Raw genomic sequence first — 18905 nt, forward strand, 5'->3', positions numbered from 1 at the left:
CCTCAAATGCAGTTTATGGAATGTACTGTCAGATATTAAACAGCTGTCCCATTCTCCAAAGTCAGTAATACAGAGGGTGACAGCAGCCTAGTCCTATAGTGCTAACTGGGTAGGAAGAGGGAGAAGTTGGAGCTTGAATGTGGAAATATCATTTCAAGGGGAAAGATGGCATTATGCTAAACTTTTTGAAATCACTGTTGACTTTACATCTACCCAGAGAACATTCTTTAGGTTTAACACACTCCATCAAAAATTGTTTGTACCAAATGTCTAGTTTACATTTTTATTTTGGAGTCGTGCTTTTAAAAACTGTACCTGGTGGATGTTTGTCTTACTTCTTCTCCCTCCTCCACCTTTTAAGGCTTCTTAAAAGTATATCCAAAACTCAAATGTTTTGACACTAGTTGACTCTGGCTTTCCTGGACCCAACTCTGATGATCTCACACTCAAACATGGCCTGTGTGAATCAAGTTCCTAAGTATACTGCGGCCCAATTTAGATTGGAATCACAGTGCATGGAGAAAGGGGCTTCAGCCTTTCCCTGCACCAGCTTCCCAATCCAAAACAGCCCCAGGACAGCACCAGTTCCCTCATTGTGGGATTGCAAGTGCACTGAATACTGTGTGTTGAACCAGGGTTCAGTTTATTCATAGGCTCTGAAATTGGGTGGCCAAAGGGCCATTGGTTCTACCCTGAAATCTTTGCCATGTCTTCTTTGTTGGAATAAAATGCAAACACAGAGCAAGTAAGTTGATTTTTTCCTAAACCAATTAATATTTAAAATGCTTGAATTGAGCCTTTAGCTTTCATAAAAGAACCTTCCTTCAGGTGTTCAAAGAAAAATGAAGCTAAAACTAAAAATGCAAAGCTAAAGTAACATGCCAAGGCTGATGGTAATCCAATAAAATTCAATGTTCTATAATATCAAAGAGCAAGAAGATTTAAAACTGAGTGGCATTGACCAGATTACAAGCAAAATATAAGGAGTAGAAATTCAGCAAGGAAATACACAGCAAACTACTTTGCCAGATACTTCCATTTCTAATGCTATCTTAGCTTCACAGAGTCCTTGGAAATTAGAAAGTAAACAAGTTAGAGTTTATATTAAGAGAGCAGGGAAAGAATTTGGGAAGGACACCAGTAGGTAGAGATTGTTCATGTCAAATTGGGTGGAGTTACCTAATTGTTAGAAGGCCTGGTACTATACTCTTTCAGAACAAAATCTCAGAGCTGCAGGTCTTAGAAAAGTGTACATCTGGCCTGAAAACTCCTTTCTTGTCTGGCTAATATGTCAAATCCTTTCCCTGCCCTGAGGTTTCTCCATCCATCCTTTTAAAAAGCTTTCCTGTAGTCCAAATGTGACCCATTTTCACCTTCATTCCTTGGACAAATACAAGGAGACTGGCTGTTCTGTTCTCATGTCCATAAGGGAGGTTATCCATTATCTCACAGGAGTCAGCTTCCCATCTGGAAGTGGGTATTTAATTAAGAGCAACTCATCACAGACTTCAATGCCTGAAGTAAAACCAGGGAAATAATTTCTTTTTTTCTCTTCTTCTTTCTTTTATCTCTTGCAGTTTAATGCATACTACACCCCATGGGAGAAGTAAATTGCTCAGTGCGAGCCCTATTCTCCAAGCACTGCTGCTCACTTGTATCTTATATTGTCTTTTCTCATTTCTCCCTAACTCTCAGATTGTTCCCCCACAGAATGGGTGCAGTCTATGTCAGATTCTCCCCAGGACTAAAATAAGCCACTTTCTCCCTTCAGATTTCCCTTATGTTCCAAGCACAATGAAAAGCAATTCAATTTAAAAGAGACAGGGTTGGGATTCAGTTGGTACACTGCCCAATTCACTGTCTAAAACAGGAGTATCCAATGGTAGCTCTCCAGATGTTTTTTGCCTACAACTCCCATCAGCCCTAGCCATTGGCCGTGCTGGCTGGGGCTGATGGGAGTTGTAGGCAAAAAACATCTGGAGGGCTACCGTTAGCCACCCCTGGTCTAAAACTCTTCCCGCCAGAGTTGACAGAGATGGTCTTAGGAGTGGTATTGAGGATTCCTAGGCTAGTTGTCTTGAAGGACTTCAACATTCATGATGAGTTAGTCCTGTCAGAAGCAGCTCAGGATTTCATGGCCTCCATGAAAACCATGGGTCCATGTCAGGTAATAACTGGGTCCATTAATTGTTTAGGTCACATACTTGCTTTTGTATTTTGTTCTGGACAGGAAGAATGAGGTCTTAGGGTATAGGAATTGATGACAATTTCTTTGTCATGGACAGATCACTTGTTGCTTTGGTTTAGACTTACAGGAATACCAAGACTCAGTAAGGGTGATCTATTAAAATGATTTTCTCACAGTGCCAGATTGGTCCAAATGGCTTTTTGACAGCTCATGGGGATTTTTCTGTTGTTATGGCTCATTTTTTTGTTGATGCCTTAGCTGATCTCTGGAAATCCTGGGTGGTTGACACAGTTTTTCACAAGCTCTCTCTCTCAAGTGTTAGAACCCAAGTGTCCCCTTTGTTTACTGAGGATGAAAAGACAAGGGAGATGGGTAGAGGAAGAAAAAGAGAGATTGGATTTATACCCTAACCTTCACTTGGAGTCTCAGAGTGGCTTACAATCTCCTTTCTCTTCCCCTCCCCACAACAGACACCATGTGAGATAGGTAGGGCTAAGAGAGCTCTCCAAGAACTGCTCTTGAGCAGAACAGCTCTGGGAGAGTTATGACTGACCCAAAGTCCTTCCAGCAGATGCTTGTGGAGAAGTGGGGAATCAAACCCAGTTAACCACTACACTTAAACCACACTTAATCACTACACCAAACTGGCTCTAAAGCAGGGGTGTCAAATATGCAGCCTGGGGGCTGAAACAAGTCTCAGAGGGTTCCTATCAGGCCCCTGAGCAACTGGCTGTCATTTGCTTCCTTCTCCCTCTCTCTTGCTTCCTTCTGCATCACAGCTTGTTTTGTTAGGTTTGTTCAGTCACACAGGAGCTACAGAGCAAAGCCTCTATTTTCTCCATTGGCTGAGGCTCTTCCCTTGGGGAAGAAGGAAGGAAGAACAGCTTGGCTTTTCCATGCTCTCTGAATTGCGCAGCATAGCTACTGAGCCTCTCTTCCTTCTATTGGCTGAGGCTCCTCCCCCTCCTGGTCCCCTGGGGAAGGAAGGAAAGAGCCAGAGCTTCCTTTGCCCAGTTCCTTGGATCCCATGGAAGAGATACAAAGAAATCACCTTTAAGACCAATGAGTGCTAAAGTTTTAAGCATATTTTATTTAAAGCTTTTAAAAAATCTTTGTGTTTGTCTGTGTCCTTTACTAAGTTTATATCTCTACTACCTGACAGTACGTTTTATGACACACATGTCCTGACTTGACAAGGTCTCATTTATCTCACATGGCAAAGACAGAACATATAAGGAGGGTATGAGTTCCAACCTAGGATCAGCATAGGGGCAGTACATAAACACCTAGTTTCTTTAAATGGAACTAAGTCCTCAGGGCCAGATGAATTGCATCCAAGGGTTCTAAAAGAGCTTGCAGATGTAATTTCTGAGCCTCTCTGGCTATTATTTTTGAGAATTTTTGGAGAACAGGAGAGGTGCCAGGAGATTGGAAGCAGACAAATGTTGTCCCCATTTTCAAGAAGGGGAAAAAGGAGGGTCCGGGTAACTACCGGCCCGTCAGCTTGACATCTATCCCTGGAAAAGTTTTAGAACAAATAATCAAACAGACGGTCCTGGAACATTTAGAAAGAATGGATGTGATTACTAAGAACCAGCATGGGTTTCTCAAGAACAAGTCATATCAGACTAACCTGATCTCTTTTTTTGAGAAAGTGACTACCTTGCTGGATCAGGAGAATGCTGTAAACATCGTTTATTTTGATTTCAGTAAGGCTTTTGATAAGGTTCCACATACTATCCTTGTTGACAAGTTGATAAAATGTGGTTTGGATCCTGTTACCATTAGGTGGATCTGTAACTGGTTGACAGATTGCACCCAAATAGTGCTGGTGAATGGTTTCAATTTCAACCCATTGTGTTCAGTTTTGGACACATTTTAAGAAGGATATAGACAAGCTGAAGCATGTCCAGAATAGGGCAGCAAAGATCATAAGGGGTCTGGAGACAGAGTCCTATGAGGAAAGGTTGAAGGAGCTGGGGATGTTTAGCCTGGAGAGGAGGCGGCTAAGAGGTGATATGATCACATCTTCAAGTACCTGAAGTGCTGTCATATAGAGGATGGTGTGGAATTGTTTTCCGTGGCCCCAGAAGGTAGGACCAGAACCAATGGGGTGAAATTAAAACAAAAGAATTTCCGGCTCAACATTAGGAAGAACGTCCTGACAGTTAGAGTGATTCCTCAGTGGAACAGACTTCCTCAGGAAGTGGTGGGCTCTCCTTCCTTGGAGGTTTTTAAACAGAAACTAGATGGCCATTTGACAGCAATGAAGATCCTGTGAATTGGGGGGGGGGGGGGGGTTGGGTTGGGTTGTGAGTTTCCTGCATTGTGCAGGGGGTTGGACTAGATGACCCTGGAGGTACCTTTCAACTCTATGATTCTATGTCAGTCTGGCCCTCATAACAAATGAGTTTGAAACCCTTTCCTATAGTGACAGTGGAGGAAGACTTGGGACAAATCTGATAAGACACTGGCATAAATTCATTTTAAAGTTTACTCTGTGGCATTGATGATGGCAAAGAAACAACACTTTTCTGCCACTATTTCATTTGCACAGCATAAGCGAGTAGAGCTTTTCTGGGTGGTCAGAAGCCTGCTGGGGTCTGGCCTGCAGGAGGAGATGGACTACTTGGTAACCCACTGTTAACTATTTGTTCAGATAAAATCTCTTACATCTGTTCCACCTTGGACTTTACATTAGCATTGAGATGGTCATATAGTGGTAGAGTATATAATGCTGCAGCCAGGATGTTGACTGAAATGGATAATGGGACTATATCACTCCAGTCTTGGTCCATCTACACTGGCTCCCAACTTGTTTCCAGGTGCAATTCAAGGCGCTGGTGCTGATCTTTAGAGCCATTTATGGTTTGGGACCAACATTCCTGAAGGACCACCTATTTCTCTTATAAACCTACCAAACCATTACAATCGCCTTTGGAGGCACTGCTTCAGGTACCTTCACGTTTTGAAATTAGGCAAGTGGGAACTGGGAGAAGGCCTTCTAAGTTGTGGCATCAAAAAACTGGAACTCTTTCTCCAGGGAGATTTATCTGTCCCCTTCTATTGCCATCTTCTGCCAGCGGGTGAAGACTTATTTTTTTCATTTAGTGTTTCCTCAGTGATCCTTCTTCCAGCCTAATATTCTAATTATTGTTTTTATGTTTTTGCATGAATTTGAGCTCTAGTTTTAATAATGTAGGGATTTTGTTGGTTTTAATATTTTTTAAGATGTAATGTTATTAGATATGTTTTAATTTGTTAGGCACAGTGGTGGCGCTTAGGAAGGCAGAAAGGCAGGGTATAAATTTTGTAAAAATTAAAAATTTAGGGGGAAAGTCAAAAGCACATACTAAATCCTTGTCACCTCTATATAAAGGACCTGAATCAGCAGGTGCTGGGAAGACCTTACTCTCCCTACTATCTCAGCCAGCCATTGCTAGTTAAGATAGACAATGTTGAGTTACATGGTCTGACTTGGTGTAAGGCAGCTTCCTTGTTCATACATGTTCAATGATAGCAAGCATGAACATGACTCATAAAGAGCAGTTTCCATTTGTAAAGATCAGCTTGTGTTCAGTGTCAGAACTCTGCAAGAAGAAAGTCATAGGCTAGAGATTAACAAAAGCCAGGATTTTGATTAGTTACCCTTCTCCTGCTTCTTGCCATGTACAGACAGCCTAAGTACTGGATTTTCCATTGGTCTAAGTTAATCAGTTCCATAGATCAACCCATTAGAAGCACTATGAGGGTAGTGGTCTTCGGTTATGGTTAAACATTAGCTTCAGATTCCATATTTGGAAAGGAGCCAGTACAATAATGCCACTGTATAAATCTATAGTGTGGCCTCATTTAGAATACTGTGTACAGTTTTGGTCACTGCACCTCAAAAAAGATATTATAGCATTGGAAAAGGTGCAAAAAAGAGCACTGAAGAAAGGTTATGAAGAAAAGTTAAAGAGGTTAGGGCTCTTTAGCTTGGATGAACAACAACTGAGAAGTAACATGATAGAGGTTTACAAAATTATGCATGGGACAGAGAAAGAAGTACTTTTCTCCCTTTCTCACAATACAAGAATTCATGGACACTCAATGAAATTGATGAGCGGTAGGTTTAGAACAGATAAAAGGAAGTACTTCTTCACCCAGAGAGTAATTAGCACATGGAATTCACTGCTGCAGGACATAGTGGCAGCTACAAGCATAGTCATCTTCAAGAGGGGATTGGATAAAGGTATGGAGCAGAGGTTCATCAGTGGTTATCAGCCACAAGCCCCAGCTATGTCTGGGGTACGCACAAGGTACCCACTATGTCTGCGGCCATGATGCTCTGTATTCCTAGTGCTTGGGAGAGACATAGTGGGAGAGCTTTTGGAGTTTGGGCTCCACTGGTGGACTTCCTGATTACACCTGGGTTTTGGCCACTGTGTGACACAGAGTGTTGGACTGGATTGGCCATTGGCCTGATCCAACATGGCTTTTCTTATGTTCTTCTGAATAAAAGGATTGATTAATAATACCTGTGTGGTTTCTCTCTTCTTCCAGCTCTGGCTACCAAACAGACTTATGTCAGCTATAGCAACCATGCAATTTAAATCCAGCTAGTGGCAACTGACCACAGAAAAGGGCTGCTGAAGAGGAAGAACCAGAAAATGGATTTGAGCCCTTCCACACAGATGTTGCGGTGCTAGGGAGGGAGAGAAGCAAAACAGGATTCCAAGAAGGCATCATGGGTGCTCGGTTCTGATGGCTGGGCTGTTGGAAGGCAGCTCTTCAAGAAGATGGCCACCAACAGCAGCAGGAAGAACAAACCATCCTCACATGAATTATTCGCCTTCTACTGGAGGAAGAGGACAGGCCAATAGGGTGAACATCACACCCAGGGAAAGAAGATGACAGATCTTTATCAACTTTTTGGGTTTTTTTGTTTTTTCTATATCTTCGCAAAAGGGAAAAAAATAAAAAAAAGAATAAGGATAAGTTTCTCTTTTCCCCAAAAGTTTGTGAGATGGTTTGTGGTTGTAAAGAGTCTTTCTTTCTCCCATTTTTTCCTTTCTTTTTTATTTTCTCATTCCTGTCTTTTGACTTCTTCATTCTTTTCCCACCTTGCTTTCCCTTCTGTCTTCCCCCTCTCCTCCTTACCAAATTCTGTGTGTTGCAAAAATAGTAAAAATTCCTTTAAAAAAACATCAACAACAACAAAAATGAAAACAAAACCTAGACTGTGTTCAAGTGCTGATTTCTATAGGTGGTAAATTAATGTATGTGATGACCATATGGATTGAAATATGTCTGCTTTAATGTACTGACCAATCAAAAATGATAAAAAACAAACAAAAAAAACAAAAGTTCAGTGCCTGGATGTTTATGACTTATTTAATGACGATGTGTAGAGCATGATCATTTTTATACCAGATTATTTCTAATAAAAACCATGGTTTTGCACTCAGGAGTTGTATTGTCATACTTGAAATTGGTTTGTAAATCAAAGGCTAAGAATGTGTTGCTTTACAAAAATAAATACTGTGGTCATATAAAGAATATCATAACTTTATCACCTTGGCTGTATTTTATCTCTAGCCCCGAGCCTCATATGTGTATGTATACAGGAAATTTCAGAAAGCATCCACAGAGGGAATAGATCAGCATGTGCAAAGAAATGGAAGAACCTATGTGTTCAGGAGACTGAAAATTCTGGTACCCATAAGAAATTGTTCATATGCACAAAAAATGGTACAACTCAAAGATCATTTATCCTTAAGGGGTAAGACTGTATCACTTCTGTTTTATGGACTGAAACTAAGTTAATGAAATTGGTACCTAAGAGGGTAGCCATGTTGATCTGCAGTAGAACAAAGTGTGAGTCCAGTGGCACCTTTAAGACTAACAAAGTTTTATTCAAGGTAGGTGCTTTCATATGCATGCACACTTCTTCAGATACAAACAATAGAACAGATTTGAGTTCAGTAGCACCTTAAAGACTAACAAGATTTTTGGGGTATATGTTCATAGGAGTCAAAGCTCCCTGTATCAGATACATCACCTTAACAAGGGTAACCTTATGTGGATTTACTTGTTGGATTCACTCCGTGTACCAAATTGGGTGATGTGTAAAGTTCAAACACAGAAACCATGGATTCCCAACCTTATTGAGACTCTGAGCATCTTTGGATTTTTAAACAGCAAGTGAGTGCCTCCACAAAATGGCTACTGTGGGGCTGGGGCCAGTCACAAAATGTTGTAGAGTTCATAGTCAAGCATCCTTCTGTGATAGAGGCAGCTGTTTCCAAATGTGTGCTCCCTATAGACCCAAAGGTTTCTCCTCCTGGACTCTTCTGAGCATCTCCTGCTCTAATGAAGTAGAGGACAATCAGGGCTAGATTTTTGCTTTGGGGAATTTTAACAGGGATAAATGTAAAGTTCTGTATTTAGGGAGGAAAAATCAAATGCATAATTATAGGATGGGGGAGACTTGTTTTGGCAGTAGTATGTATGAAAAGAAACTAAGGGTCTTAGTGGACCATACACTGAACATGAGTCAGCAGTGTGATGTGGCAGCTAAAAAGGCAAATGCAATTTTGGGCTGTATCAACATAAGTATAGGGTCCAGATCATGCAAAGTTATGATATCACTTTACTCTGCTGTTGTTAGACCTCCCCTAGACTATTGTGTTCAGTTTTGGGCACATTTTAAGAAGGATATAAACAAGCTGAAGCATGTCCAGAGGAGGGTAACAAATAAGGGGTCTGAAGACCAAGTCCTATGAGGAAAGGCTGAGGGAACTGAGTATGTTTAGCCTAGAGAGGAGATGACTGAGAAGTGATATGTTCACCATCTTCAAGTACTTGAAGGGCTGCCATATAGAGCAGAGTTGTTTTCTGTTGCCCCAAAAGGTCAGACCAGAACCAACAGGTTGAAATTGAATCAAAAGAGTTTTTGGCTAAACATTAGGAAGAACTTCCTGACAGTTAGAGGAGTACCTCAGTGGAACAGGCTTCCTCAGGAGGTGGTGAACTCTCCTTCTTTGGAAGTTTTTAAACAATAGCCATTTGTAGTGTATCGGCAGCCAGACGCGTCCACGCGCAGAGGCGACTGGGCGGTCCCAGGCGCCTCCAACGCGGGGCGCGGAATCCCCCGCCAATCACCAGCTGTGGCGGGAAGTTTAACAGGTCAGGATTGGCCTGACCTGTCCAGTAGGCTACACATCCAACAGCAATGCTGATTCTGTGAACTTAGGCAGATCATGAGAAGGAGGGCAGGGGGGGTTGCATCAGTGCTTAGTTCTTGTGGCCCTTCCTTATATGCCCAGGAAAATGCTGTTTGCCACTTTGGGGTCAGGCAGCAATTTTTCTCCAGGCAGGTTTGCCAAGGATCCTGGAGGTGGTTTTTTTTCCCTTTTTTTTGCCATCTTCTGGGCATAGAGGAGGTGTCAGTGGGGGTTTGGGGGAAGGTATCTCTGAGTTTCCTGCATTGTGCAGGGAAGTGGGACTAGATGACCCTGAGGTCCCTTCCAACTCTATGATTCTAAGTATGTTTTGGGCAAGAAAGAAATGTGCCCCATCAAACATAATAGTGGCAAACACCTTTCCTTCTTCCAAATGTAACAGACAATTGGCATGCCAGTGTCAGATTTTGAGAGCAGAGTGCATGCACAGGGCCCACAGGTACATTATGATTTGTGAACTGAGGCAAACATATGTTTGCCATTTATTTTAGTGGAACTTGGATTGCATCTCAGCTATATCTTAGGGTACTGCTTCTGCAGAGTGCTAGATTCTGTGGTCCAGTCCAGCCAAATATATAAGCCCTACTCTGATTTTCAACCAAGTAGTGAGTCCAGTCACAGTGGCTATTTAAAATTATCACCAACATTACCCCCCCCCCAAAAAAAAAACCCCACCCCTGACTACCTTAATTATTATTTGGCTATTCACCACTGCCTACCATTTGGATGAGTGTTTGATGACCATAAATCTGATTAGTCAAAGGATTTTACAATGATTATTTTGAGCTAGATTGGGGGGGGGAGTGTTACCTATTGCACTATTGTTGCAGTGTAAATTCTTCAATGGTAGTAAGTGCAAAATATAGCTAGAAAAGAAATACCTAAATGAAAAAATTTCTAGAACTCAAGCTAAGACAAATTATTACTATTAATATTGAAATTTTCCCTGTAACCTTCAGGCTGGACTACTGTGACACATTGTACAGGGGACAGACCTAACTAGGGCTTTTTTTGTAGAAAAAGCCCAGCAGGAACTCATTTGCATATTATGCCACATGCCCTTACATCACCATTATTTCACACAAGGCTTTTTGAGGGAAAAGCCCAGCAGGAACTCATTTGCATATTAAATCACACCTTTTGGTGCCAAGTCAGCTGGAACTGAATTCCTGTGTGTTCCTGCTTAAAAAAAAAAGCCCTGGTCCTAACAATAATCTAGAAGTTTCTAGTGCAGAATGCAGCAGCCTGTTTTCTGTAGCTTGGTGCTTTGAACATATTACACTTGTTCTCAAACATTTCATTGGTTGCCTGTTTGCTTCTGCATTTGATGTAAGGCTGATTCTTACCTTTTACAGCCTTTTATGACCTGGGAACCACAGGTCTGAAGGGCTGCATCTCCCTGTATGAACCTATGCACCAGTTATGGACTTCTAGTTATCACCTTCTCATTCTGCTGTTGCACACACTGGTTCATTCCTCCCCTGCCAATTCCAGGGCAACTTAAGTCATTGCACAATTTTGTTATTTATTTTGATTTATATTCTGCCCTCCCTGCAAGTAGGCTCAGGGCAGATTACATTGGATGGAATAGTTTAAATTACATTAAGATTACATCAATTGTAATAATTTTATGGAATAGTTTAAGAGTGCTAGAGATTGTTTGAAAGGTACCATCACACTGCATTTTTAGGGAGAGAGGTTCTGCAAATAGGTTCTGTTCAAATGGACTTCATCTGAAATGGATGGCAGTATGATTCTATAGAACTGTGTAGGAGGGCTGAAATGGATATTTATGGTAGTTATTTACAGAGTGATTTGTATGTTTTATTGCATGTTTTAATGTATCCTTTGCCTATGGACACTTTAAAATAAGGCAGCGGCCTAAAAACAAATTCAATTTCCCTCAAGCCATCAGTTGTTTCAGAATACAAACATCAAACACATTGCCAAAATACAAAGCTGTGACTCACAGTAAAATGTCTTTGCAAGGAGAACTGTTTTACAAGTCTTTCTAAAAATGGATAAAAACAAGGCCCTCCTGAGTCCCTTCCAGTGTGTCACTTCACAGATAGGCCTGTGAAGATCAGTTGTTTCCTTTTTGCTTAACAACATCAGCCATTTCCTGACAAAACACTTGTTCTCTATTTTCTTTGTGGCTCCTGCTTCTGCAGCTGAAGCATTCTTATGGCTCTGTTTCCTGATCTGGGTTGCTTTCCTCTGCTTTTTCTAAGTTGGCAAGTGTAGCTATCCCTTGCACATGATCTGGTGAAGGATCACATTTTAGTTCTATTATCTGTTTCATCACCACAAGAGGTGGTAATGCATTATCACTTTTATTATTATTATTTTTTTGCACAGACACTATATCAGCAAAACAGAATAATGTGATATGCTGTTCCCAGAGCAATGAGAGGGTTCCACCTTTTCTAGACCTGGAGCTGGAGCTTGCCTGTGCAGCTCAGCTATGCAGGCTTACCGAGATTTCTATTAAAGCAGGAACAGGCTGGAAGAACCAGCTCTACTATGTTTCTCTCTTTCTTTCAGTCACATACAGATGCCATGTCATACACCCTCATTCCTGTCTCACCTGCTGTACCCTTAATTCTTGGCTATGGGAATGCCCCCCCCCCCGCTCCAAGCCATTTGGATTGAAATTCAGCCTTCCAAGAGCTCCCGCCACCATGGATGTTATCTTACTCTCCTCCCCAACCCCATTTCCCACTACTCTGGCAGTCCCTGATGCCCCAGTGAATCAAGAAATGTATTTGTGTGTGAGTGGAACAAACAAGTGTGGAGCTGAGCCCCCCCCCCCCCCAACTTGACAACTCACTTATCTTCTTTGTCTGATGGGCTTGGAGCTGTCAGCACTCAACAGCTTAATAGAACATAGGAACATTATTAGCTAAGGATACCATTCTACTTTAAGACAAGAGACTTCTCCCAAGAAACTCAGTTTATTATCATCTGCTACACTGTATATCAACATGGTTGCAAGGTTTGTTTGTTTTAAAATAATGGCAAGGACTACAGGGGAAATGGCAGCAGTGGGGGGGAAAGGAGGGGCGAGGAATTGGGGCTTGGAAGTAGTTGAATGTGTGCAAGAGCTTTAAGAGGAGCAAACTGTACAGACTCCACAGAAAATGCTTCAGTTTTATCCCTTCCAGAAACCTCAATACAAAGGTGGTCTGAAAAGACATGGGGGAAAGTTGAGAGGAAGTCAACAGAGCAACAAGTGCCAAATGATACTGCCTGTAAGGTGGAGGGGTGGGGGAGCAATGTTGTTAAGGAGCCAAGCTGGAGCAAAAACTCTATGCGGAAATGACCACTACCTTGTTCTTTGTTGGATTGCTTGTCAAAGCTCTTAGCAATGGTTAAAACTCGGGGTCACCCTCAACAGATGATAACTTTGCCACTGCTGCAACATGCTGGCACCGGAGTGATCTGTGAGAATAACGCATGCTGCCCCTGCTCCCCAAAATGGGAAACGTTATTTGGAAGGTTCTTTTTCTTTGCCCCTGTTTACAGTCAATGCATCTCGTTACCGTTTCAAAATGGTACATGCATTCCCTAGGTGGGCACTGAGAGAAAACGTCTCTGAGTCAGGTTTATTAGCATTTTAATTATGTTCTCACCCCAGGTGGTCTTTTTGTCTCCTGGATGACTATACACAAAGGTGCAACATAACAGTTTCCTGTTTGCAAGGTATATATAGTTGGAGTACCACAGCTTTTCTGGCATGATTTTAGCAACACTCTCATCATCATTCATGAGGGTTAATGCATGACCTAGCCTCTCTTCCTGCTGGCATTTTAAAATCCTCTTACATCAGCAGGGGGTTCCCAGCCTAGCAGGGCAACTCTCCCAGGTGACTGAGCTCCATCTCCTCCCACACCCCCAACCCTGGCTGGCTTTACTTCAGCTGTGCAACTTGCTTTACTATAAGACAGATTCACAGCACTGATAAACTTCACAGCACTCGAAGGGCTGAAGGCCGAAAGGGACCCCAAGGTTTCATCATTACCTTTAGATGTAGTGTATTAAGAATGGTGGTGCCAATGGCTGGGGACAGAGTGACCTCAGCAGAATATAAAGTCATAGAGTCTGCCCTCCAAAGCAGCCATTTTCTCCGGTGATCTCTCTAATCTGGAGATGAGTTGTTATTTGAGGGGAACTCCAGGCCCCAACTGGAGGCTGGCAACCATGGAACACCTTCCCCAACTTATTATATGCATGCATACACAAACACATGTCAGGGTTCTAAGCAAGGCTATCCATTCAAAGTTCGACTCAGTTTTATTTATTTGCATTCTTATATCATCTAAAGTCCACCTTTCTCATTGACACTCAAGTTAAATTACACAGTTAAAAATTCAACAGAACATGATAATGCATACAATACATAAAAGACCAGAATAATTGCATACAGTAACTGGATCTCCAACATAAGAAAGCAATGGAATAAAAACAAGATAACACAAACAATAGAAAGTGAGATAAAATTACCTTTACTTTTTCATATACATCAAAACTACAATCTTATTCTCTTATAAAATTAAAATTTAAACTTCCTGCAAGTCAGTTTTACTATCACATTCCCACTCAGATATTGTATTTTATGTATAATAAGACCTTTCATACATCTCCTAGTCTCTTTCAAAGACAATACAGTAGTCCCACAACTGCTGACAACTTTGCCATGCCAGCTGAAAAAGCAGTGAGACTACATTGCTGCAGCAGAAACCCAGTTAGAACTGCCACAACAGCCATGAGACATCTTAGCTGCTTGTTAGGGAGGAAGTAACAAACTGAGATTAGGGTCAAAGGGCCATTAATAGAAATGCCAGGACCAATTGGACACAGATGGCACAAAGCCTGCAAAATATTCTCACTGCAGCTAAACTGCCAAGGCCACACAGAGTGCCAATGAAACTGTGCCAGATTTGGCCTTCACTGGGTATGGAATGGATAAACTAGTTGGAAGGGTGCCAAGGACTGGCCCAGAATGATTGAGGTTTGGATATACTAAGGAAACTAAGCTGCCCTCATCCTGTACTAACCAGAAAGATGCAATCTCTCAAAAGCATTTACATACAGTTGGATATGGTTTAAACCAAATCCATTGAACAGCTCCATTGCCTCGCCATATAGGATAATTGGCTCTGGCTAGAACTAGAACAATGGGAACTGATTAATACAGCCGCAGTCTCTGCAAAGTCTGATTCATAATTTCACTAGAGCCAGCAAGTCATCTGTGCAGCAGGAGCATAATTTATTATCTCTGTCACGTTACCTTTTTGCTTACTTGAGCAGCACCTTAAGCAGACAGCTAAGGGCTGCTTGCACCACCATGAGCAAGTTGCTGGCATAAGCATGGAGTCTCTAATCTGCCCCTTAAAGACTTTCAGCAGAGATCAGGAGACAGGAAAAAGACAGAAGCAGGGCTACATAGGCTGCAACCACATCAGCATCCCCAGCAACCATGCCATTGTGTCTCATACAGATAATGAAGTGCAATGGCAGGGCTGTGATAGATAGGGCAGACAGAGTCGATCACAGGCTGGCAGGACCAGGGACCCTGACTTGTCAAAAGGTGGGAAGGGGCAGGCCGATGGGCTGCAGGGCCTAGTCCATGGCACACACACACACCCTTGAAAAGGAACAGATCACTCCCTATCAGTAACAGGACAGCTGACAGAGTTGGCAAGGGCCCCAGCAATCTCCCACTGGCAGCAGCAGGTCCATGATCCATATGGTCTAAAGGCTACAATAATCAAGAAAGAGGCGTGGGGAGAGGACAAGGGGAGGGCGCCCAGCCAGCGGTATCCACCACTCACCCCAACATGGGCACCCCCACGAGTAGTGGAATAAGGGACCTCTTTCTTGATGATTGCAGCCTTCAGACCATTACAGCATCCAGGATCTGAGGCAGCTATCCATCACCCCCATCAGCTCCTTGTCCATTTTCTGCTGTCTCCCCCAGTCCTCTTCAAAGACATTGAGTCTCCCTGCTGCATTGTCCCCAGCCATTCACTTTGGGGACCTCACAATCCACTGTCCCCTCATCATATCCCCCCAGATGTCTTCCCCCATGAGACAGACTCCCTCTTTTCTTAGACCAGCCACACCCACTGGCCCATCCTCCCTTCACACAGATCACCCACTGGCCCATCCTCCCTTCACACAGCAGCCAGCAAGGAGAATGGGGGTGGGGCCCAGGTGTGAGGTCAGGCCAGCCTGGTGGTGCTGCTGCCAGACCCTTGCTATGTTTGGTGGTTCATCATGAGAGGAGATCAATGGCACCAGCACAACCAACCACAGTCACCCAAGCATGGACATCGCTTCCTCTAACGGGTCATCGGGCAGCCCTAAGGGGAGTCACAGATGCAGTAGGGAGGGAGTGGGGCAGGGAGGGGTATGGTGCTCCTGTCAGGCAATCAGAATCAAAGACACAGAGACACAGTTGTGTCATAATGCTGACTTTATTGAGCTGAAAATCATGCCAAGGTCTGATGACTTAAATTGCTCCCTCCCTGGAGCCATAGGGAGACAGACTGCGCCTCCCCTGGCACAGCATGCATCTAGGTGGGGTGGAGTTGCACGTGGAAATGCTTGCTGGGTGCAATGGTCCACTCCAGGAGGTGGGCTGGGACTGCAGATGGAGCAGAGTTGAGAAGGGAACAGTACTGGCCATGCCCAGCGGTCTCCCTGTTGAATCATCACCTACAGGAAAGCAAAACAAATGCATGTGCCGCAATGGCAACTGGGGATAAGTACCATGCTGGGCCCAGCCAAATCTGTGACACCCTAGGAGAGTCTACAATCCTGGCCCCATGGGGAGTGAATTTGCCTCAACCCGCCCACCCCCCCTTGAGGCAGATGACACTCACCTTATTTGGTACTGAGGTGCTCAATGACTGCTATTGATCCTTCCATCACTCTACCTGCAATAGCTGCAGGCTTTGATCCTGCAAGGGAAATAATGAAAGGGACATCTCAAAAGCTGCTCCACCAAGTAAAGTAAAGCAACTGCCATCCTCAAAAACCATTGATGACTCCTGATCTGTTTGCAGGGGGGTGGGGAGGCATCCAAGTAAAAGAAAGTATTACAGCCTAATGTAGGGCTGAAGATATCCTCCCCACTACCAGTTCACTCAGAAAACCCTCCTGGGATCCTTTCCCATTGAATGACAGGGGCAGTGGTGCCAGGAGGCCATCGTTCATGTTGCCCCCACATGAATACAGTCCTGTCACCATATGGAGCTGTTTAGCCTGGAGAGGAGGCGGCTGAGAGGTGATATGATCACCATCTTCAAGTACTTGAAGGGCTGTCATATAGAGGATGGTGTGGAATTGTTTTCTGTGGCCCCAGAAGGTAGGACTCGAACCAATGGGTCATAATTAAATCAAAAGAATTTCCGGCTCAACATTAGGAAGAACTTCCTGACCGTTAGAGCAATTCCTCAGTGGAACAGGCTTCCTCAGGAAGTGGTGGGCTCTCCTTCCTTGGAGGTTTTTAAATAGAGGCTAGATGGCCAATAGACAGCAATGAGGATCCTGTGGATTTAGAGGGAATTTCCTGCATTGTGCTGGGGGTTGATGACCCTGGAAGTCCCTTCCAACTCTATGATTCTATAACCCTCTGAGTTAAGCCTCCAGAGATGTGGTACCAGTTAGGATTCTGAAATGATGCATGTTGGACACACAGTATGGACTTTGTTCTCCCTCACTAGTGCTAAATGCTTTCTCCATGCTTTCCCCACCACCAAAGTTCCATGCTGCTTGCTCTATGTTTGTACAGTGGGGAGCTCTGTGACAGAGTCCTGTGCCACACTCCCTTCTTAAAGAGTGCTGGCCAATATTTTTGTAGGACTGTGGGCTGGCCTGGCCAATATTTTTGTAGGACTGTGGGCTAGCAGTAGGGTGCTGAGGAGGAAGTTTGACTGCTGCAGGGTGGGGAGGTGATTGGTTGTGCTTGTAATACGAATCTTCTGCTTCTTTAGGCCTTTTGGTGGGGCTGCATCAGTGGGGGAGGGACTTGAGTTTTTTGTTTGCATAAGCACCTATGGGCTACACTGTGGTTTTTGCTAGTGTAACTTTCCAACACTGATTGGTGGTGTTCCCAGGCTGCAACAGTTTAGGAGCCAACTACTTCCTGCCTTACCCTCTAGCCTTCCACTTCCATGCTGAAACAGGGACCTACACCACTGGCCCACCAATGTGTGGCCATTAAAGGACTGCAATTACAGCTGAGAGTGGCAGAGGGGCACTGTGGCTCTGCACCAGTCTAACTCTGACTTACAGTGGCATATCTCTGAGATATACTGGTGTAACTACTAGTCTGAGATACACCAGTATAACTACTAGTCAGCTACCTGAGCACTTTTGACCCCCAACCATTAGAAATGCACTGGCAGTGTTGCTCACTGTCTGAATTAAACATAAGAGTTCTTATAGCTGTGTGTAGTTGTGTGACTGATAGCAGAAAATGAGCAATCTTAGCTAACTGTTTTCCTCATGGAGGACTGACTATGCCTAGGCCCCTATCATGTTATTTCTTGCCCAGCAGCCAATGTGAAGGCATGTGGATGGTGATACCTCAGGTGAGGGGGGGTGAGGCATAAGATCTCCAGCTAGGTTCATAAAATAAATGTGTGTGTGCCATTAAGTCACAACCAACTTATGGCAACCCCAGCAAAGGGCTTTCAAAGCATGTGAGAAGCAGAGGTGGTTTGCCAGCACTTTCCTCTGCAGAGTCTTCCTGGGTAGTCTATTGTCCAACTATTGTCCTTGCTTAGCTTCTGAGATCTGACAAGATCAGGCTATACCATGCTGCCTTCCCTCCCAGCCACAAAATAGAATACTTGAGAAAAACCATTTCAGTAATGGCATGCGGTTGAACAAGGTGGAGGCTTACATTATTCACCATAATTGACCTATTCCCACAAGGTAACCCTTGCATTACCACAATCCATACTGCAATTATGACAATAATAACAAATGCTTTTCTGGGAAATCCATCATGTTCTCCCCTGTACTAATTATAGCACTTATGGGACCTTGAAGGTTCCTCTGCAGGGCAAATAGTAGCTGAGTTTGGGAAACTGGCAGTGTGCGTGTCTTGGTGTGTGGGGGTAAACTCTTTCCTCCATGCCAGGGCACTAATTCTTATCAGCCTCCCTGCCAGTTGTTACACTTGCAGGAAAAGCCTCACATGAATTTGCTCTACAGCAAACTTAACTGGAGAACCGGAAACACGAGCACATTCACTTCTTAAGGAAAAATATAGGTGGGTAAGAATCTTTTTCTTCAATATGAGCACAGGTTAAGATAGGTGGTAGTTGAGCAGAGCTCATTAAGAAAATCTGTTCCTGCTGGGCATGTCTATGAATGATGAGACTCACGTTCCTAAGTTTGCTTTCACTCCTCACACTGATGGGCTTGGAAAGGGCAGGCTGCAGTTCTTCTGAGACATTTCTTGTGATATATTTTTA

At 43.5% G+C, this 18905-nt stretch overlaps 1 protein-coding gene across 2 annotated transcripts in view; it reads left to right on the forward strand.

Moving 5' to 3' along the window:
* GRM4 (glutamate metabotropic receptor 4) overlaps positions 1–7640 on the forward strand; it is a 618169-nt gene extending 610529 nt beyond the window's left edge. For both annotated transcript variants that reach the window (XM_060231489.1, XM_060231490.1), the window contains one exon: positions 6734–7640. In XM_060231489.1, the coding sequence (XP_060087472.1) occupies positions 6734–6783 (50 nt within the window). In that variant the 3' untranslated portion in view covers positions 6784–7640. The remainder of the gene's footprint in view (positions 1–6733) is intronic.
* Positions 7641–18905: the final 11265 nt, after the last annotated feature.

The sequence above is a fragment of the Heteronotia binoei genome, chromosome 2 (assembly GCF_032191835.1).
Source record: "Heteronotia binoei isolate CCM8104 ecotype False Entrance Well chromosome 2, APGP_CSIRO_Hbin_v1, whole genome shotgun sequence".
NCBI classification, from domain to species: Eukaryota; Metazoa; Chordata; class Lepidosauria; order Squamata; family Gekkonidae; genus Heteronotia; species Heteronotia binoei.